We start from the raw sequence: 22885 nt of genomic DNA on the forward strand, positions 1-22885 counted from the left end.
TACATTCTCCATTTCAAAGAGAAGCTCCTGCCTTTCTCAGCAGACACCTGTCCTCCAAACTAAAACAGCAACTTTTCGTTCTTTGTCCATATATAAGCCACACCTGATTATAAGCTGCACTTTGGGTTCAGACCAAAATTTTAGTCAAAATGGTGCAGCTTATAATCGTGAAATTACTGTTTACAAATCAGCCAGGTTTGGACCCTGACCATTACTGGACAGCTCATCCCCCAGGTGGAAGAAACAAACACAAAGCACTCACTTTTCTCCACAGGGGCAGGTTGGTTTTCTCACAGGAGCTCTGCCTCTGCACAGAATTTGTCAGGTCATAGCTCAGGCTGTAGTAAAAAGAGTCTGAATCCATGAACATCTTGAACAACTCCTCCAATAACCTCTTCTCCAATCTCTCTTTCTCTTTGCTTTCTCTAATCTGAAGAGAAAAAAAAAATGGCTCTCATGTCTTTTCTCTGTGAGTGAAAAAGACTCCAGTCATATTTTCCACTTCTAACCTTGGATGACAAACATTTTCCCAATGATGAGCAGGACCTTAAAATTCCCAGCAGAAATAAACACAAGAGACAGCAGCCACAGAAGCATAATTCTAATTTTAATAACTGCTGTTTTGACTTCCTAATCCAAGCCATTATTGTGTTAAAAGCAGTTAGATGAGATTGTATGATGTTCCCCGAGGAACCAGGCACCAAATTTTGTGTCCAATTCTATATTATAAGAGATACTTATGCAAAGTAATTTCCAGAAGTTTAGAACTTCACTAGAAGATAAGACTGGTTAAAAAAAAAAATTCTATTAGCAATTCTGCCAAAATTATGTAATTACAAAATGAAAAAAATCACAGAAGAGCTGCAGTTAAATAATCAAAAAAATTAAACTGGGCATCAAGACAGTAGTTCCATATTCTGCAATTTTTTTAAGGTCTTTGTGTTCAATTTGATCATCCATCAAAATCTTTGAATAATAAACTCAACATTTTGGAACAAGAAAGGAAACAGTAGAAAACTTTACCTTCTTTTTATTTGGAGCAGACACATTAGACTTAATTTGAGTGAGAGTCTTCAGCAGGAATTTTGTGTCATCTGGGGACTGTGTTATCTTCTCTGGCTTGTTTATCCCAAAATGGTGCTTTTTACAAAGCTAAAATAATGACATTAAATTAAAGCCAACGTTTAAATTCTCTTTTAAAAGTTCAAAGAACACAAAGTCTCCAAAAGCAAGATTTTGATGTGCACACACAGAGGGGAGATACTGAAACAGAGGTGGAACATGGAGATTTCCATCTATAGCCCAACTCTCACTCTTCTATGAAAGCATTTTCTCCTGTGATTGTGAGAATCTCTGCTTCAATCTGACATGACCTGAGCACCCAGACCCACCCCAACTTCCCACCCAAATTAAATTAGCACTACTCATTTTTATTTTTGTTCTTTTATCCATTCTCTTTTGGGGAAAAAAAATATTACAACATTTTAAGTAAGGATTTCCCTTCAAGCCAAGTTATGGAATTAAGATTCCAAAATGAGATGAAAGCAAGGGAATCCATTAAAAAAATATACTTTCTCTTGGTTCAGTAGGTCTTATTTTTGTGTGGTATTCCCAGTGATCTTTATGAAATGTAGGTACTATTTCGTTGCAATTTCCCTCCCCAGCAGAATTTGTGATTTCTCATTTTTATCAAAAAACAATATTTAAAGAAGCAAAAAACGTTCAAGACTTTTGCTTATACCAGGAAAAAAGAAATAAGAGGCATTTGACTTTTATTTCACTAAAGCAGGAGGGGGACAGTGAGAGTTCCTTGAGGATGGCCATACCTCCAATTCCAGATCCTGAGGTTCTGTCTCAGAAAGTGGAATCACTGCAATCTTGGTTATTTTGCAGACCTCATGATCTCCTGGAAGTTTGCCAATCAATGCTTTCTGACGAATTAAAAGCAGCCACCATGGTAAATCTGTGAAAATGCAGATCAGTAGATGCTTTTACTTTTGTCAGGAATTTATTTTGATCAGCATGCCAGAAACCATTTGACTAAAAAGAATCCAGTGAACAATGATTTGCTATTGTTGTGTTTTTGTTATTGCATTGAAATAAAAGAAAAAAAAAAACTTTAAAATATTTATTCAGTCTCTAATATAATAAGGAGATTAACTGTTTTACAGACTTGCATTAAAGTTATCCCTGCTTCACCTATAGCAAGTAACAATCTCCAGGGTGATGCACATTCCCACTAATGGCACAATTTGAGAGCAGCTGGAGCTCAGACAGCAAGTCAGGAATTTCCCTTTCTGCCCCTGTCATTTACCAAACTGCAAACCAGACAGAGAGCTGACACCTGATTACAAGATTCATGAGTGAAGAAATCAGATGAGCAAACATGGACTGCACCATGAAGCAGTTCAAAGGCTCATGACATCATTGCTGAAGAGCACAAAGTGATGGAGAAATTTGTGAGATAAAAATTACTGAAGATATTGGTGATATATTCCATGCACACATCCAGCCCACAGTACTTGCAGCTGTAGCTTTAATGGGACAGGGAAACAGCAAACATTCCCAGTGACTGCTCAAGAGTGCCTGGACATTCCCAGCTTTCAATCCCCTGGCTAGAGCAGGAGTTGGATGCTGAGCTTTTAGAGCCAAAAGCAAAAGTTCTGCTAAGGCAGATGGAAAAGGCAGAGAAAGTCCTACAGACAAACATACACACTCACTGCTTCTCCCAGCTGAGAAACAGCCAACTGAGTTCAACTGAAAAGGTGATATAAAGACTTAAAAAGCCTGCTGTGATAGACTTAAATATGCTCCCACACTTGTGATGGCAGAATGTGTCATGTATCGTGCTCTGAATATGATTTACAGCCTTTGAAAAGTCTATTTAGCAGCTCTATAGCAAATACAAACTCAGTTCCCCTTGCTCAGTAAATTCTAAACAGCATTTTATCCTCTGAATGCTTAAGAAAAACACAGAAATCCCCAGCAGTTTCTTTCATCTAAAGAACAGGAACAGTCGTTGCCAACAGACAACTGTGTGCTGTGACACCCCACTCCTCCCTTTGATTCCCATTACTGCCTTTAAAAAAGTGATGTTTATGTTAGGTATTAAGAAACCTTTGAAAATTTTAGATCCTCATAACTACAAACATGCTGTGAGAGCCAGAGGTGCCTCCCAAAAAGGCAGGAGGGGAAGGGGGATGAAGATATGCACCACTGCACCACTTTAATATCCTGTAAAGGGAGTCCTGCACTGCAGCAGAATCCTCATCCCTGCAGATCAGACACCTCAGGTCAGGAGGGATCTCAGGGTGTCACTCTGATCAGCCCTGAGGCTGCAGCAGGTCACCCCAAGCTGTCACACAAGCACAATCTCCTAAAACTGGTCCAAGGACACCAAATCAGGAGAGGAGAGTGACAGCAAATGCCACTCAGTGCTCCTCCCTGACAGCAGGGGCTGGAACAACTCTTCTGTGCAGGTGGAGGGAACCTGCCCTGGAGAACACCAGCCTTGGGGAAAAGGAAGCTGAGGAAATCAACAGATTAGATGCAACAGCAAGGAGACCAATGAACAGGTTAAAAAAAATCCTTTTGCAAAGGAGGAATTGAAATGCTGCCAAACCCAGCAGCAGCACACAAAGATGCCTATCAGTTCATCTGAAGAGATCTGCCCTTCCCTATGCTGATTTCTAGAAGGCAAAGGCAGCAGTCTCTGAAGAGCAAGGGCAATCCAGGCATTGACAACAGGGCATCCAGGCAGATATTCCTGCTGGGCACTCCTGTAACTCACCTGTTCCCACCTGCAGAAGGTTGGCCACACAATTTACTCCTAGGAGATCACCAATGCATGTCAAGAAACAAAACAGACACTTCTAAAAAAGGCAACCATCTAGAGCTCCAGTGAATTAATCAGGAAGGTTCTACTGGAGATTAGTATAATGTAAAGGCATTTCTGAACAGATATCCCATAGTAAAAAAACTGGAAAAATAAAAATCTCTGCCCAGTCTTCCCCCTACCTATATTAACAAACCCTGCTGGCTGTAAACAAGAACTCAAGAGCTTGATACAGACAAGTGAGTTGAGAATCCTTTTGTCATTTTTAAAAGTGCACTGAAATGTCATCTTGGTGTACATTGCAAAACTCTTTGTATTATAGCCAGAGCCACAGAACATTGAAAGAAAACAGGAATTTCCCAGCAGATCAAAAGTAAACAGCCAGGAAGTAATTATGCAGATAAAGTATGCCCTGAAGTAAAAGTTTCAACAATAGACATAAAAGCAGCATATTGTTAACAGCCAGCAATATCTAAATAACTGAATCCCCAACTATAGAGAATGTGCTTCTACAGTCAGAAGGAAAAAAGCAATTCCACTGATCTGTTCTTGCCTGCTGAATGTGTGAGGTGCACTGCAGAACAGGACAGCTGTGTGCCTCTCCAGAAAAATGCACTTTCAAGTCATCCCTCAGAATATAATGCTCATTTTTAGTGTTTTATGAACTATGGCAGAGCAGATGGCAACAACTGGTTTGAAGTATTGCATCCAAAGGAAGCTATTACCTCTCCTTCCTCACTAAAATGGAAATTTACTCCTCTGTTGTTTCAACACTGCCAGCACAACACTGCTGTTTTTCTCCAACACTTCCCCAACAATCTAGCATTTACTTTCCCTCAAATGCTTCTGCAGCAATTGCACATGAGTGTATTACAAATGCTGCTTTCTGCAAGTGTTTTGATTTTAGCCAAGAAATTCTACGCTACTGATTTCATACTTTTAGTTACTTGAACAATTTAAAAATTGGCTGCATGCAAAAAGAATGCTTTGGGTTGTTGACTGTATGAAATTCAGTTATATCTCAACAAAGATATTTCAGATGCTGAACAGCCTGTAGTTTCTATCAAGATTCAGAGGCATGCTAACCAAAAAAAGTTGGGGATAAGGAAGGAAAAACTCCATTTTCCTCCTGTTTACAGAGCTTGTGGACTCTTGCCAGCAGCATTTAACCTGGGTCTTAATTAACCAGCACTGGAAGAACACTCCAAATGAATACAAATACAGGGGTGTGCTTTGACCAAGAAACAGAACCTGTGGCAGAAATTATTCTGTTAAGTGGCAGTGGCTGGAACTGGTTAAGAAATCCAGCTTTGGTTATATTCAGATTTACTGGACAACAAAATTAAATTCCATAAAGGAAATGCCTTATGTAAGAGATGTGTTTGCCTCTATATGGGAAGATTATGCAAAGACAATTTTAACTTTGCATCTTACTAAGAAAATCTGCCATGATCTGTTGCAGTAACATCTCCACAATACATCCTAAAACCCTTTTCCTTTTATTACCATTGTTACTCTGCATTTTCTTACAACTTGTTTTGGGATGGGCCAGTAAATGTTAAGCAATTATATTCTTACATTCTGATATTCAACCAAAGTTTTATTGTTTGGGTTTGAATTCCCCACACACACACACACAAAAAAAAAGTATCTGAATGTTTAAGAAAAATTCACTTTGGGGAAGAACAAAATACTGCTTTAAATAGATTTGAATCTCAAATGTGAGTGTATGGTTATGTTCAGAGGTACAACTGGCCCACTCATGTCAAAAATTCTTTGAAGAATTAAAAAAAATCATGTAATATTGGCTGGCTGGTTTCTATGAGATGGCTTCCCTGTCACAGTAGCTTTCCTACAAATTCTCCTGTATGAGGCAAGCAATAAAACCAGCAAGATTAAGAGTAAATTAAAACCCATCCCTAGTTACAGCTCATTGGCTAGGGTATTCCAATGTTGAATTACAGGCAGTCCATGACTGATTACAGGGACATTTCAAGGTCATCTTGGACAATTCCAGCATTCCTGCAATAAGCAAATCTTTCAAGAACATATGAGCATCTCTGTAAGTGCATACAGGCTTTATGACAGCTCTAGAGCACCCTGGAAGGAACCCTAACACTTAAAAAGACATTTGAAATGTCTGTAAGTGTGTGCCACTGTGTGTGCCAAGGAGTTTTAAAACCTCTTTTCAATAGCTGGTAACAAGGCTCTGAGCAGGACAAGCCCAAATTCACCAAATGAGCCTCAAACTAAAGTTTTCTGATCCTGATAACCCAGAGGCAGGGAAGAAGAAATCAGAGCAGCAATTCATCCTGTTGCAGGTCAGGCTTTTCACCCAGCTCCTGCAGCACAGTTCTCCTGCTGAGCCTGGACAGAAAGGTCCAGCCATGTTAAATATTTATACAACTTCTGCTGATAAAGTTTCCAGGGGACAAAGATTGATAGAAGAATAAGTAATGAAGACAGGTTACTATTACAGACTGCTCAATGATTCAGCCCCAGGATAACATCAAGCTCCACTTGAATATGATCAAGCAGGAGTTCATTGAAAACAGCAGGTTTGAGGAGAGCTATGCAAGACACCTGAGTCAGCCCTGCCCTTGTGACTGCAGCCTGATGGATGACACTCAGTAGCAAACAGCAGCAAATTCAAGGAGTTCTCAAAAGAAATGCAAGGATGAACAGCTGGATTCTGTCTTTCTTCAGACATTTTTAAATTAGAAAACAAAACACCATTTATAGGACAGTTGCATCAGTAAATACCAGAATATCTACAACAAAAAGAAAGGATGAACAGTTTGTGATGGTGTCATCTGAACAAGGCAGAGACAAAAGGAAACACTTCCACTGACCTAAGCAGCAACTGAGTGGAATGCCTGGAAGGGCTTAATTGATTCAGTAGCTCTATAGGACACATGGAAAGAAGAGATATCAGGCTTATTACCTGATAATCTTAATTTACCTGACAACAGCAAGCTGACACCTGTTGAAGTGTCACACTCTGGGGAAAGTTTCAACTCGGATTTCATAAGCAGAGGAAGCAGCTCACAATAAACACACATGCAAAGATCTTCAGTTGCCACAACATACTAAAAAACCTTCCAGAAAGCATTTGAAGTCTCCCCTTTCAATGGCTTTTATAACTAAACTCCCTAGAGAGAAAGGAGGAAGGTTTTTGTGTACCCAAGGGCCTGGTTTTAAAAGAAAACACCACACCCCAAACAAACACAAAAAACATGTGTCAAAGCCAATCACTGAGCATTTTCCCACAGCAGAGAAAGGTCATTACTGGAGTTTAGCCATCATTCATCATGGACAGCACATGCTGACCAGCACACACAGCCTGGATGATGAGAAGAGAAAATGAGATGGCAGAGTCTGAACCACTTCACATCACCAGATCTGTAAAAGGGTGGCTGAATAGATCTGGAGAATGAGCACAGACAAAATATCAGGTGAATTCAAAGAAGATGAAGACTAGAAGGAGGACATGATCATGAGCTGGATGGAGAGGTGGGCTCTGAACTATTACACCCAGAAACAGGGCCAGAGGTCACAGTGCCTATGGAGCCACAATAATTCCTAGGACTTATCTAGGACTTACACTCATGCCAGAGTGTCCCAGGCCCTGCTCTCCATCCCATTATTGCCACCCTGAGCAATCTGTTTCTATTCAAGGGACCACAAACATCTGATCCATTTCAGCACTTAATCCATCCTGCCCTCCTGGAACACACTTGAAACTTTACCTGTATTGATCATATTGCCAGGCACTACTTTAAATGCAGGGTGTAGGCACTCACAAAAAGAATGGGACTCAGCAAAGGTTTATGGATACCTTTCCTATCTGCCAGTAAAGAGAAAGCCAGAGCTTCACTGGCAGAGGTGTCTTCCTGGACAAAGCTGGTATATATCAAAATAAATACTTATTATGGCTACAGGAATTGCAGCTGATAAAGCAAAAGGAGTACTGAGTTTATTTTACAGGAAAACATTACTACTATCAGTTAGAGACAAGCTTATCATTAAAATAACAATGAATTCTACACCTGCATGAATTTTATAGCTCTGTCATTTAACTGCAAACAAGTTTAAGTGTTCCTTTTGTTTTCAAATATTCATCTACCAAGGAAGCAATTAACCTTCAGGTTTTCAAATTTCAGTTGAGAATTCAGGCCTTATACTTTGGTGAAAGCTTTCTTTATTAGTGTTTGCACTGTACCATAGGAGAACAACAGCAATCTCCTTGAAAGGATTATTCCAAAAGGTTTAAGAATTTTATAAATCTCACATGGAGATTCAGATGGAACTTCAAATACAAGTTTCTACTATTTGTGAATGCAGTTCTCCATTTTTACAAGACAGTAAAATCACAAGGCATACACTGGAGAGCAGAGTGAATTTGCATGTGCAGCTATAATATAATCACCTTAACAAGGCCATTTGGGGAGTTTTCCTCCACAGCAAAGAATATGACATTGTTCCACTGGAGCTATGCAGTATTATTTGTAATAGCACAGAACTTCAGCAGGAAATAAATAAAAAACCCATCAGAAGAGAACAAAGCACATACCTGTATGAAGCTGGACTTTACCAATGACTCCCTCTACCAGGCCCAGACAAATGGGATTCCAAGCCAAAAGAAGATCAGTGGCTGCAAAAAAGAACAAAGCTCCTGTTTTTAAACAGTAAAAAACCAGGGTAATTAATCCAGTGATAGTCACCCTCCCCACTTTCCCCACCTTAGAGGGTAGAAAATGTACAATAACTCCAGCAATAATAAGATGATGCACACATCCATTTTTGCTTGCTACCAAGTAGCTATGAAGAAATTACTAAGTTTCCAACATAAAGCCCTACCACAGATATTTTCCAGATTTTTGAGTGGGGGAAAGTAGCTTTAGGTGGCAGTAATTGAATTTAAGGGAGGCTGGCTTAATTTTTCTCACATCCACTAGAATTTTTAACAAGCAAATTTTTACATAGCTATAGTGAAACTGAATAGAGTACACTGAGTTAACAACACTGCTTCAAAACCCAGCAGACCTTGACTTTCACCCCCAGCTCCCTGCATTTGTATCCAATTACAATTACTTTCACATCCCCTTTCTATAAACATGCACACACAGACACTTCCTCTTTTATTAAAACACTCTCCACAAGTACATGGAATATCACAGCACACAAGGTTTAGGTTTCTAGTTCTCCTACTCTTAACAAATTCCAGTGAACCACTTAGGAAGTAGAAGAGAAAGCAGGAAGAAAATGAGTTTCTGTGGTGCAGTACCTGTTCAAGGATTCGAGAGTAGAGGAAATAATGAAATTCCTAATTCAAATCTTTAAAGTGAAAGCAAATACATAAAAGCAAGTATCTGTGTAGGAGAGAAAAACCTCAAAGAGAAAAGGTTTTTCAACACCATGAAGGACAAGTTTGTTATTATTTACCAAGACAAAAGAGTTTCTCCAGTTTTAACAAGCAGACAAATTGAATATCTTAGCTATTGGTGTAAGCAGATGAACATTTAAAAGAACAAACTCACAAAAGAGTACAAATCATCATCATAAATACTTTACAATCTTTGTTTCTTCTTGTAAATCTGAGATCTGCAGGTGACAACTGATAGTATGTTTTTTGGTTTGTTTTTTTTTTTCTACACATTTGTTTTAAATCTTCCTTGAAACTTTTGGAATTGAGGTCTTGATATTCCAGCAACACACACTGTTTTCCCAGCTTCCAGCATAACATTTAATAACACTAGATTCAGCTATTTTCCTCATTAAATACAAGCATTTCCATGAGCTACAACAGAAACAGTTGCAGCCAGGGTAGATCTGGAATGAACTCATTAAATGGGATGCATCACATGTGCCTGGACACAGACAAGCCAGAACTAAAAGCCCACAGCAGCAGAATTTAAAGTAATGTTTGCAGCAGCATGCAGGGCTGCAATTAATGTGTGTAACCATGCTGGATCAAATTCCTGTTTCTTCCTTTCTCTGGACAGTGACTTGAGCTGCACAGAATCATGGCAGAAGAAAATTAACTTATTACAGTGATGGTGGGTATGACAGACTGAATGGTTTGATGTGCCCTCAATCCCTGCTGAAGGACCTGAGCACATCTTGTATCCTGACAGATTTGTGCTCACACAAAACAAGTTTAGAGCAGCCTGAGCTGAGTTTCACTCCCAATAACACCCAGGAGTATCTCTGTGCTGAGTGGGAAACCTGCACTATCAGCAAAGAGGAATGCAGGCAGCCCTCCTCACTCCCAAACCTTCCACCTTCTTTCCCAGTCCACCCACACAATCCCAGTTTTGTCTAAACCCTGGGACTCCTCTAGAGCTGCATTGTCTCACACTTCATCTACTTATTGCTATCTTTGTGATTAGCTTTAAATTCATATTTCCACCATGACAGAGATATCAAGCAGCAAACAAAGCCAGGTACAGGAGGAATTTAAAGAACCAAATCACTGAAGGTTTACCATGGCTACCATAAACCTAGTAGCCTAGAAGACATTCTGTGTCTTTGTAAAACTCTGATTTCCTGCTGTGACAAGGTATTAGCAAGAAAACCTCACTTGCTATGCAGAGCTTTCCTCTAGGAGTTTACAAGAGATTAAAAAATGAAGAAATGAGATTTTGTTTTAATTAGAGGAACAAGGAAACAACATTTTAGACCTGCCTGTAAAAGGACACAAGAAAACTGGTGGTAGGGACTGCACAGACAAGTGGATGTTCCATTCTCTTGTGGATTCCTCTGACAAAGGCAGCACCAGACAATCCAGGAATCTTCTGTAAGAATCCTACTACCCCAGCAGCAGAGACACAATGAGAAATGGCTCTAAACTTTAAGTACAGACAAGCTTTGGAAAAGAAAAGAATGTATTTGGAAGCAAATGCATATTCCACTTTCAGAGTTTAAAGGCAGCAAATGTGGATCCACCAGCTGGGCAGCACTGGTTCTTAGATAAGTGAGATTATCAAGCTACTAATGGTAAAGGCTGACTGCTTGAAGAAAATTTCCCATGGGGAAGGCAGGGCATAGGGGGAAAAATAAAAAGACATATTTAGCAATATATAAGGGGATTACCGTGCTTTTTTCAGTGTTCAAGAAAACCTAGATGAAAGAAGCCTTAGAGGAGAAATGCTTGTAGGCTATGAAAAAACACCAACTGTGGAATCACACTGACTTCCTTCTGCTGACAGCATCACAAAATTTGTTTTTCATACACTATTTCTAGAGAATTTTCTATAGGAAAGTATGTGTGACAGCACAGAAGCAAGTCAGGTTTTTTAACTAAATAAAACATCTGGTTCCAACCTGATTACAGCTTTGTTACTGGTTAGAATTCAGTTTCCTGTGTGACAACCATAGCTCAGAGCCAACAGCCAATCATGCTCAGTAAATATCACTACAGTAAATACCAATATAAACATCTTGCTCCTGGTGAGTGCACTCTGGAAATAAGAGATGGATGAACCAAACAAAATAAAGGTTTAAATATAATTTCCCCACCTATCTCCAAAGAGGGGTTTCCATGCTGAGTGCACTCCTATTTACTCTGTACAGGAAGAAGCTGTCTCCAACTTTTGTCCAACACTAAAACTGATCAAGAATGTCCCCTTGCAGCCATTTGGTAAAACTGGCAGCACCAACCTCCAGTCACTGTCTGGTATCTTTGAAAATTATAACCAGTCTATATTTAAAATAATCATTACATAAGCAAAGATTCAGAAATCCAGGAATGTTAAGCCTGTATTTAACTGAAATATATTTTACAGAATTTAAGAGGCAGTCTAAGATGGTAGACAGTGAGACATGCTACAGAAGGTATCCACATCCTTTTAAAGTCATAAAAAGAAAATAACCCTACAAAACAAAACTGAAAATCCTCAGATAAAAGTTTTCAGATAGCACACATGAGACCTGGTCACATTTCTGACTGCTGAATGCTGAAAGAACTCATAACAAGCTTGATTCCTTTTTCTTTTTTAAAGAAATGCCTGTCAATAAGAAATAACCAGCACAAGGCTCTATCAAAGGAAACACTGAACTTTCCTTATACACCAAACAGACAATGTTTTGAGGTATAATGTGAAATACAATTTATCAATAGTCACTTTTGCTTCCCCACACAAACTTATCTTCCTATAAATGTCATACTAGTCCTCTCTTGAACCTCACAGAGCCAGGAATAAAGACTTAGCAACCTTAAAGTGCAACACAGTGATGTTGAAACAGACTTCTTACAGTGTTGTGTCGATGATAAAAGAGCAGTGCCAAAACAGCCACTGCAGAAAGTCAGGAGCTGTGTCCAGAAAGAATCACTGTGAGCAGTGAGATGAATCCCATGAAGATCCTCCCTGACTTGAGGCATTCTCTGCTGGCCTCAATGTGTTTAAATTTGAGAGAACTGCCAGTGTTTGACAGGTCTTAACATTTTGATGTATATACTTGCTCGCCAAGTTTCCATCCTGAAGTGCAAAAATTATTCATTCCTTCCCTTATCCTACTGAATAAATTCAAGCCACTGAAACAAATGTTGGGGTTTTTTGTTGATTCCTGTCAGAGATTAATGACCACTGCAATGCATTTACCATTCACAGTGATTGTATCAGCATCCAGTTGCAGCACAACAGAACTTCTGTCATGAATTCAGAACAAAACCAGCTTTGATGTGATTGACTTCCACCACCACCCCCAGAGCTCACCAGCAGTGCTGCAGAGATGTGCAACACCAGATAAAGTCTCTTTAATTCTTTGTGTTTACACAAACACAACCCTGATAAAGGTGATACAAAAGCAACTTGGAAGAGCATCAAACCCCAAATCTGATTTCTGGCTCTTTCTGTAGTCTACCACCAGCTGAGTTGAACCAAGGTCAGGCACAAACTCTGATCAGAAAACAAACCTCTGCTTTGGGATAAACCACTTGCTCAACACACTGGCTGGAGGCAAGTCTGGAGAAGCGAGGAAGAAAGAAAAATTCAATTTTTATCATTTGTTTCTAGCCCATACTACTGCCTGGTTCAATCCATTGAGTAGCTGTAATTATTTCTCTTCCAATCTTGCTGTAGTTCAGAGGGCACACACACACACACCTCTTATCTCCCTTGTTGTTGGCATTTGGGAATGAACTTCAGCTAGAAAGTGTTTCCTGCCAGTGTTCTCAATATAAAACATGCACATCACTGAATTTCCTTCAGGTTACACCTAAGTGTATAAGCATTAATGTGTCAATTCTCAAAAAGTCTTCCTGGACTCTGACAGAGCACTAATTCTCCATCACTTTCCCCATTCAATCTAAGCCATAGATATTTATATAGATAAAAGCAGAATGACTCACTTTGTACAGCCAAAATAAATCATGCAGCTCTGCCAATGTAAATTTTGACATCAGGAGTGTTAATTTTCAGGAAGAAGCTTCAGTTTTCAGGAAGAAGTTTCATTTTAAAATAGATTTCAGGGAGGTTTTTTTCCTTTAAAATGTGCCTGCTTTAGATAAAAAAACAACTGCAATACTTTATTATTGGCATTATTTGACCTTCATGACCTCCTGTGGCTTTTCAAAAGAAAGTCTGCTTCCAAGTTCCCGTTCATCTTTGAATAGTGTTCTGGAATTTTAACCAGGATTAAGAGATTACAAATTGACTGGGAAGACTTAAGAATATAAAGTGGAACTTCTTTCTCTTGGAGGAAATAAAGTAATACTTATGCAAATAAAACTTAGGCTAATTGAGTTTTCTTTTCAACACAGATTTCTAAAATTGTATTTAAGCTACTTGCAGAGAGATGGAGCATTAAAACATTCAGTATTACAAGCTCTTAATTGTTGTGAAGTGCTAACTTTTATTTCCTTTCATGTCCTGCCCCAAACATTAAACCAGTTATCCTTTCAGCTAATCACCTGCTCTATTGGGACAGTTCCCTCCAGTATCTCAGCATTCAAAGAGATGAACACAAACAGCTCAAGTACAATTTAGTGACAGATTTAAAGCAGTGGGGATGGGGACATACAATAATAGACATTTGTATTGCTGCTGCCAAAGCAGGATGCAAGTGCCAGAGAAAGCATCTAACAAAAATGAATCCCTACTACTCATCTTGATAAAGAAATACTTGTTTGTATTCTGGTGCAGTCAGAAACTCCCTTGAGTCAGCAGGCATTGCTTGGGAAACTGGAAAACATACGGAAAATGTTCAGTTGTCTGGAGAGTGTCCAGTGTTAAAGGAATTGCACAAGGAACCCCTGTACTGGAAGTGGAAACAAACTGCTGTTAGCAGTGTTTGCTCCAAGCAGAGCCTGACCCTGTGCATCAGTGCCCTCCAAACTTTTGTATCAAATGCCACATCTATAAAAACAAACTTAGCACATATCCCAAATAGGTATATTTATTTATTAGACCAGCATGACACACGATTAATTTATATTGCATGTATTATAAAATATGCAAAAGATAACAGGATTTTAATGAGTGAAACAAACACTATTTTTAAAAAGTCTTTATTTTTATTAATGGTAGAAAATATTTTCTTCCCACAATCCCAGTGAACTGCCTTGAGCACCCACATGGTGTGTGCATCCCACTTTAGAGACCATTGATCTCAACCCTTTGAAACAAGAATCAGCTCCTCACATCCCTTCCACAAACCCTAAACACCGTTCAGAAAACCACCCAGCAGGGACTCTTAAAATGCAAATAAGTGCCAAGTCACTGGAGCTTGGGTGTTGGTTTTTTGCTTGGTTGGTTTGGTTTTTTATTTTAACTTCAGAACTTCCACTTATTCTTCACATTGCTGAACTCTGTTAGCAAACATATTTTCTCAGAAGTAAAACAGAAAAGGAAAAAATATCTTTTATCCTTCCAAAAGCAACAACTCTGCACTAATTAATATTATTCCACACCAACACACATTCATTCCCATTTTTAGCTGGTATTTCAACAAAGCTCACAGTTGTTTGAGGATATACACTTAAAGCTAAGAAAGCAGTAGGTTGTCTGCATTTTTTGAAATCCTATTTACTATGCAAGAAGGAAACTATCAATCAGGCAGGAGATAGATTTTATTCAAGCCTACTTACAGAACTGACAGCTTAAACACTATGTTCACTCATTCTGAAGATTGTCTATTATAAGTTTGCTCAGCTACAGCTATACTGAAAGAACACAAGAAAGCAATTTCATGCTTAAAAATTTAAAATATCAACGTTTCCTGAGCAGTAGGATTTCACAATTACAGAAATTAGTTTGTTTTGCTAATCACTGAGCTGACTTATGCTAATGCTTCTTAAGAGCCATGAGAGAATTAACAGAGTGAGCCAAGTCTAAGCAAGGTAAAGTTTTCCCTCACTGTCACCTGCTCTTCTGATGCCATAATTAACTTTCCTCTCTGATTGTCCAACTAATCAGTCTCAAAGCACAAGAAGAGTTATGGACTGGAAACAACCATTTCTAACACTAAAAAAAGTGAGTTATACTCAAATTTGGCAAGTGTTTTAGGAACAGACAGGATTTCGAGCCACCCCCACCACCACCCCAATATTCCTCCCCTTTTTTTTTTTTATTTTAACTGTTAGGGACAATTTGACTACTCAGATAACAAACAACAACATATTATTTAAATGTTACTGGAAGGCATGCAAATATAGGGAAAAACTTAACCATCAGCCATATGTGCAAAAGTTGCTCTTTTTCCTTCACTGAGAAACAGACAAGGAAAAATACTGAAAGATAATGACATTTATTAATTTATAACAGATAAGCATATTTGCCATTTATATCTTGCAACTACCTCTTGGGCAAGGTAACTTATTTACTTTAAAATTTGGCTCAGAATTCTGCTTCCCTGTTCAAAGCACGTTCAAGGGCTTTGTTTTCAGTTTTTCAGAGACCCAGCAAACACTGCTCCAGGGCTCTATTCAAATAATATTTCTGCCTTAAAATGAAAACCTCAGAGTTCAAGTGCTATTACATTCATTTGGGTTCAGCTTTTCAGGAAAAAAGTCCTCTCCCAGTTTTTATTGGGGAAGACACTTGGAGTAAGAAAATGGTTAAGTATTAACATTCCAGTTTATTAAAGCCAAGCTCTAAAAAAACCCCAGTTTCTGCACTATTTCCAAATTCTTCCTCTAGATATACAACCAATATTTTTTCCTCAATACTCCACTCCCATTACTTTATTTTCTATCCCATCCCAATCTACAACAGTTGTTTTGGAAGAACACAAGCAGCATATCAAACAAGTGGCTGCCTTGTCCTGCAGTTCAGAGTTTAAAACTTAAAATCACAAAAGTTTCAATATTTCCTCACACATACAGCTGAAATATCACCCACACCATTAAACTGTGAAACAACCTAACAAGAAGAACAGTGTTCTCAGATGAAAAAACCACACGCCCTTAGTACAGATGCAGACCTTTCTTTATTGAAATCAGTGTCCTCTGTTCTAAATATTTTAGCTGCAGTTAGTCTGCAATTTCCTATTCAATATTTAGTTAATACTAACTCATGAGATCAAAGATGAGTCACCTCTGCCAGCAAAATACAAGCCACAGAAATCCACTTGAATTAGATTCATTTTAATTCCAGGGGAAGGAAAAAAAAAAAAAAGAATCAGCAACACCAGAATATCAAGATAAGAAGCATTAGGAGTTTTTCATATATTTAAAACCTCAGAACATTTCAGCATGGGCAGGAATTCCAAGACATCTACACATCTGAGTTGGGACAAGTTTGGCATTTTCAGAACTCTTCACAGAAGGAAAAAGGAGGGAAAAAAAGAGAGAGGAACACCCTTGTCATATTCAACTCATCACCTGCTAAGAACCAACAGGAAAGTAAAGAAACACCTCACCTCAAGGTTTGTTTAATTCTCACCAGGCTAAGCTTTAACTCACTATCAACCCACTTAAGTCTCAGTTGTAGTTTTACTATACTCTATAAAAAGAGCCATGGATGGAATTACAAAGTAGATCTTACTTACAAAAAGTAGAAAATATTTTTTCTCTGATAAATATATAGAAAGATTGCCTCAGAGTCAAGCTCCAACAGTGACTAATGTATGCAATATTTAATCTGAGGCAGGATATAGAGCAGCCCAGCCCACTCCCCTGCTCCCCTCTGTTCTCTCTGACAAGAAGGAAAAGGCAGCAACAGGGACCCAACTGCTGAAGGTTTTTCCAGCCTACATTCTCTCTGGGTTGCAGCTAAGGCAGATCAGCTCTGACATCTGGTTTGTCACATACGCCACAAGTACATGGTGCTGACAACCAAGGAAGGGCAGGGAAAAGAGGGAACAGAATGAGCAAGCAAGGGTGAGAAACAGTGCAGTACCACTGCAGCTGAAAAGGTGTCAAAAAACAGCTTGAGGTTCCTCATGAAGTAACTTGAAATGCGGAGGTAATTCTTCTAAAGCTCCAGCCTCCTGTGGAATTCATTTCCCAGAATAGACAGGCAGTTTCCAAGATATACTACTGAAATTCAGGCAGGAAATTTTGTATGAAATAACTCAGCAGTATGACTTCACACTCAGGCTGTCACCCTCAGAGCCATGTCTAGGACTGCTCTGTAGCTTAAACCTAGCAAGACATGTTTTGGTAGCAATGGCATCACTGCTCACACCATTCATTAGCTCAAGGCCTTCACTTGAGCACTTCCTGACCTCCCACAAAATACCTGCTCCTCCTCCTCCAGCCTACAGCCATGAAGAACAGCTCAGGAATTGGGACAAGTCATTTCTACATGACTCCTGCAATGCCTTGGAGGAGAAAAGCAAGCACACAGCTGGAATATTAGATGGCCTTATGATTTGTGATTCAGAAATGATTTCACACTAAGACACCTAACCTGAAATGTGTCCCCTGCTACTCTGAAAATATTGTTTGGTAACACATCCCTCACTAGAAGTATTTAAAGTGCATTGCTTCAGTTGCTGACTCACAATCATTTTCAACAGATGATAATGAATACTGTAACAATAAATTCCTAAAGTGTTTGTTTCAAACAAACAAATGCTCATCTGCCTCTAGTTTACAGTTCCAGAGGTAAAACACAGCTTAACCCAACTTACTCTTTCAGGCAGAGGCAATGGAGTCTTTCAGCATGATGTCCCCAAAAGTTGTGCTAGATTAATCCCAACCTGTGTACCCCTCAAAATATTTGGTAGGCTTCTTTCTCCAGAGCAGTGGGAGTCAGTATAGTTACAAGAAACAGTTCCAGTAGCAACTGTTCCCAATCTTATTTGACATTACTGCCTGGAGTATTACCAAGGCCAGCACAATGATAATAGAAGCTTTCACACCATAACAGTCTCATTGCTTCTTCCACTGCTAAAAAAATGGTGAGAAGAATTCAGTGTCTTCAACACTTTTTATCCTTTACACACACATATATGTATACATATGCAAATATAAACATAATAATAATTTATACAAACATCATCAATAAAAAAGTGTTTGTAATCTGTGTAGAACTACAATCAAGAGAAGCCACACAGAGCATAAACAGAGTAATCCAAGAGCGAAATCCTGACCAAGACCTGATGTAAGGCATTTAAGGCATGGTTGAACAGCACATGTTTTTTCATTACACTGAAGAAAGTACACTCTCAACAGCCAAATTCTTTTAAAAAAAATAATAATCTATGATGCCAAAGTGATTCATGGATTTCCTGCAGGTGACTCATTAGTGCTTTCACTTTAGAGAATAAAAAAAAACCCCCAGAAACATCTTGTAAACACAGGCTGACATCCTTCAAACGAGGGCCAACCTCAGACTTTGCTTAAGGCAAATATTTACCAAGATTATTTGCCTTTTTTTTAATTCAAGCTGTTATCTCCATGATTCAAAGAGGTCAGAAATACAGCTCTCAACATTACAAATTTCTGAACATGGCTTTATAGTTGAGGAAGGAGACTACTTTAAAGCTTAGCATCAGCTCTTTAGATTCAGACCTATCCCCTCCAGTAAAGATTTGCAAGGTTTACCAGAATTTTCTATTTCAACCCATGAATGTGCAAAGATTAATTCAGAGCAGCCTCTGTGAGACAGAATTTTGGAGGAAGGCCTCCAAAACCAAGCAGAGACACACAGCTAGATCACAGCCTTTTGACAGATTATTAAACACGTCAATGAACACAAGTTATGACTTTGTTGGGTTTTTTTAATATGCCAATGACTCATCACACAGAAATTCATTTACTCATTTCCAGGCAGTGGCCTCAGTAATAAACGGTCAAATGTAATAAAATTGCAAACTTGAGGATATGCAGTTTTGTCTTAATACAAGAAAGAGCTATTGATCCAAGAAACATTTCCTGTGAGAGAACTGTTTATTTCTTGGGCTTACTTTCATCCTGCTAAAGTATTTCATTTCACAGACCTGGAGTCCACTGTCAAGATGATCCACAGACAGGGCTGGAAAAACAAAGCTGCAAACACACGGAAATGGGAAAGCATTGCTAACAATTGAGAGTTTCAAGCTGGCCAGGGGACTTCAATATCACATTACCTTTCGTTAATCTGCAGGTCACACACAATAGGGATCACATGGAAACTGCCTGAAAATGCAGAGGCAGGCAAAGGACAAAATGCTGCTGGAACAGCAGGCAGACAAACTGCTGGGCACTGAAGCCTCCAGCAGGCTGAGGGACACCAAGAAAAAATAAAACACAGCAATGGCTGCATGAAAGGCATTAAGGATTTTAAAAGTTAAAGTTACCAGTGTCCAGAACTACAGATCACTAGTTTGTGTTTGAATTACTGTGGGTCAAGGAAGAGCTTTTAGCCCATGCAGGTGGCTGTGACCATCACAAACCTAAACCTGAGGGGTTTCTCCCCTGTAAAAGCACACATTTCACTACCAGTAATGTCTGCTAGCTTAACACCAATCATTTTGTAAGACCACTTGCAAATCAAAGTATTGCTGGATTAGTGAAGTTGATGGACAAGAATTAGTCATGCTAACTTGACACAGATTGCAATTTTATCTGAGACACAAACAAATTGCACTAAGACACAACTCACGGATGAAAATAACACAAGAACGCGCAGTATGCAAAACAGTTCTCTGGAAAAACACAGATAACAATGGTATTTGATGTTTTTGTTTAAAAGTTTGTCCAGCCTTTCCTAGAAGCTCATAAAGTCAGCTAGCCAGTCTGGTCATACACATGTTTATCCACCTTTTTTGACATTACACAGATCCCAGTTTTAGAAAGCTGTAAGCAACATCTGCGCAGCCTGCCACATGTTTGGTGAAACAGCTGTTTAGAGTTTCTTTCTCATACAAGCAGGGTCAGCACGGTCCTTTAATCAAAGCTACATATCAGAATCACAGAGAATGACAAAAACTCATAGAATGGCTTGGCTTGGAAGGGACCTTAAAGACAATTGCACATCCTGCCATGGGCAAGGAGCACACATTATATAAAGCAAGATAATCCCCAGGGGTCGCATTTCATTTTATAGACACCTTTACTGAGTAACCTCCTAGGCAGGACAGGATAATTACCATTGTTTCAAAATTCCCTTTTACACAACTCCAGTTCAGTTTTTGTTCGCGCTGCCTTAACATTAACACACGGTGGAATTGTCACTTACACAGCCTGTAATCACTGAGAAATTCAGCAGCACTTTAGAAGCCACAGAACGTCAAAGGGTGGAATGGACCTTAGCGATCACGCAGCCCCTTCCCAGCACAGCCACCTGTTCCATTTCTCCTGGAAGAGGCGACCAGGGGACATCTGCCCATGCCGGGGGAGCATCCCTTATGTAAGGCTGCCACCAGCCCCAGCGATGCTCCCGGGGGCCGGCCTGGGGACACACCGGGAGCGGGGGAACACCAGGCAGAGAGCCGGGACACCGGGACACGCGTGAGCCCCGCGGCCCGGAGAGCCGGGGCTGCTCCTGCGAGCCGATGGGCAGCGGCACCGAACCCCCGTGGGCACCGAACCCCCACAGCACCGAACCCCGCGGGCACCGAACCCACCGCGGGCACCGCGCCGGCCCCGCCGCCCCCCGCCCGCCCTTCCCCGCGCAGGCGGCGGGCGCGGCCGCGGGGGTCTCACCGGCTCGCAGCTGCAGGCTGCCGTCCCTCCGGCTGCACCACAGCGCCCGCTCCCCGCTCTGCAGGATGTAGTGCTCCTTGGCTTGGAACAGCTCCATGCTCGCACGCCGGGAGCCGCCGGGAGAGAGGCACGGAGGGAGGCAGCGGAGGAAGGGGCGCTCCCGCCGCTCCCGCCGCCGCGCGCGGCCCCGGGGCGGAAGGAGGAATGGCCGGCACGGGGGGTGAAGGAGGGGGGGGGGGGGGGGGGCGCGCTCCCGAGCAGCCGCGCGCGGGGGCGCGCACACGGGCGCTGCCCCGGAGCCGGAGCGCGCGGAGCGGGAGCGAGCTCGGGTTCCGCTCCCGCCGCCGCACGTGACAGCGCGCGGCCCCGCCCCGCGCGCGCTTAAAGGGGCAGCGCAGAGGGGCAGGGCCGGGGTGGGGCCTGTGAGGGCTCGGGTTGTGTTCCCGACCCTGCTCGTGTGCCCCTGGAGGTGGATGAGCCTGTTCCCTTCAACCCGGCTCCCCTCAGATCGGCTCCCTTCAGCCCCTTCTCTTCAGATCGGCTCCCCTCAGATCGGCTCCCCTCAGCCTGACCCTCCCTCAGATCGGCTCCCCCCAGCCCCTTCCCTTCAGCCTGGCTCCCCTCAGCCTCTTTCCCTTCTTTCCCTTCTTTCCCTTCTTTCCCTTCTTTCCCCGTCCCCTCATGTCCGCTCCCCTCAGTCCGGATCTTCTCCTCCCCTCTCCCCTCAGTTCGCTCCCCTCAGCCCTCAGAAGGTGATACACGCTATAACTGAAAGCAAACATCAGGACCATAGCACAGGGCTCATGGTTATTTTAAATATTTATCCGGAAGGCGGCAGCTCCTGATGAAAGGGCAAATCATTCCCTCTGTCTATTCTTCAGGCAACACTGGAAAATGCACCTGCAAACTTGTCACTGCTACAGACCCTTCCCAGCTTTACTGAGGGCCTGTCCACAGGCTCCCAGGGCTTTTGTTTGACTGTAGAAGCTGAAGTCCTACTCCCTGTGAAATTGAGGAAGAGATGGACACAGACGAAAAGCATCCTGTCCTGCATGCAGGTAGGGCAGAGATGGAGCAGCTCTTTGGGCACCTGCTATCCCAGTGAAGGGCTGCTGGCTGCCTCGTTTCACAAATTAAAATATCTGCCAATTATTGTTAAACCACCTACAGTAGGAGAAAAAACTCTACTTTCAAACCACTCTTTGAAAAGATTAATTTCTCCCATCCTATTTTTCTCCATTTATATATAGTAGTGATGCTACAAAGCACTAAGTGACTAAAGAACATTAAGAAATAAATCTCATTATTAAATGTGAACATTCAAGAGCCAAGGAAGAGCTTGATTTTGGGAGGTACTGAGCAGCCAGTCTAGAGAAACATTGAAGTGCAGGCATGACTTTAGAGGTATAATTTAAATAGGTTTAATTGAACATTAACATCTTTTAAGATAAGTGTGTACTTCAGAACTTTTCTGGTTTGGGATTAGGAACTGAACTTCTCCGTGGGTCAAAACATTATTTTTGTTCCCGTGTCTTTAGTCTGCACTATCATTCACTAAATATTTCTCCCTTGCAATATCATTTCTATTCTGCTTGCATTTCTGAAATAGCTCAGTGTTGTAGCACAGTGCAGAGGGTCACCATTAAAATGCTTGCAGGGATTTCAAGGACAGACTTTTGTTCTGCCCTTTTTCACGCTTTGATCAGAGCTTTTTTTTTTTCCCCCATGGGTAGTTTTCTGCTTGCATTCAGTGTGTTTTCCAGAGATTCACAGCTGGGTGCTGTTTTTATGAGCCTGTCAGCTTTAGTTAGCATAGGGGAAAAAACTGAAAGATTAATTTTGCATTTTTGCAATTCATTGTCACTAGCTAATGGTAAGGAAATGCGTAGGCTGGCAATTAGTCATGCACTCTCCCAGTATTACCTGATTGCCAGCAGCTTGATTTCAAGTTTAAATGTTGATGAACAGAAAGGGAT

General features: G+C 40.8%; 1 protein-coding gene across 1 annotated transcript in view; it reads right to left on the reverse strand.

Annotated features, from left to right (window-relative positions):
* The window catches only part of INPP5F (inositol polyphosphate-5-phosphatase F), a 38851-nt gene extending 17760 nt beyond the window's left edge, over positions 1 to 21091 (reverse strand). Inside the window, exons 1-5 of the mRNA XM_033066756.2 lie at positions 20910 to 21091; positions 8409 to 8489; positions 1827 to 1963; positions 1024 to 1152; positions 263 to 430 (exon numbers count right to left, since the gene is read on the reverse strand). Coding sequence (XP_032922647.1) covers positions 263 to 430; positions 1024 to 1152; positions 1827 to 1963; positions 8409 to 8489; positions 20910 to 21006 — 612 coding nt within the window. The 5' untranslated portion in view covers positions 21007 to 21091. The remainder of the gene's footprint in view (positions 1 to 262; positions 431 to 1023; positions 1153 to 1826; positions 1964 to 8408; positions 8490 to 20909) is intronic.
* Positions 21092 to 22885: the final 1794 nt, after the last annotated feature.

Source organism: Catharus ustulatus, chromosome 8 (genome assembly GCF_009819885.2).
Source record: "Catharus ustulatus isolate bCatUst1 chromosome 8, bCatUst1.pri.v2, whole genome shotgun sequence".
Taxonomy (NCBI): Eukaryota; Metazoa; Chordata; class Aves; order Passeriformes; family Turdidae; genus Catharus; species Catharus ustulatus.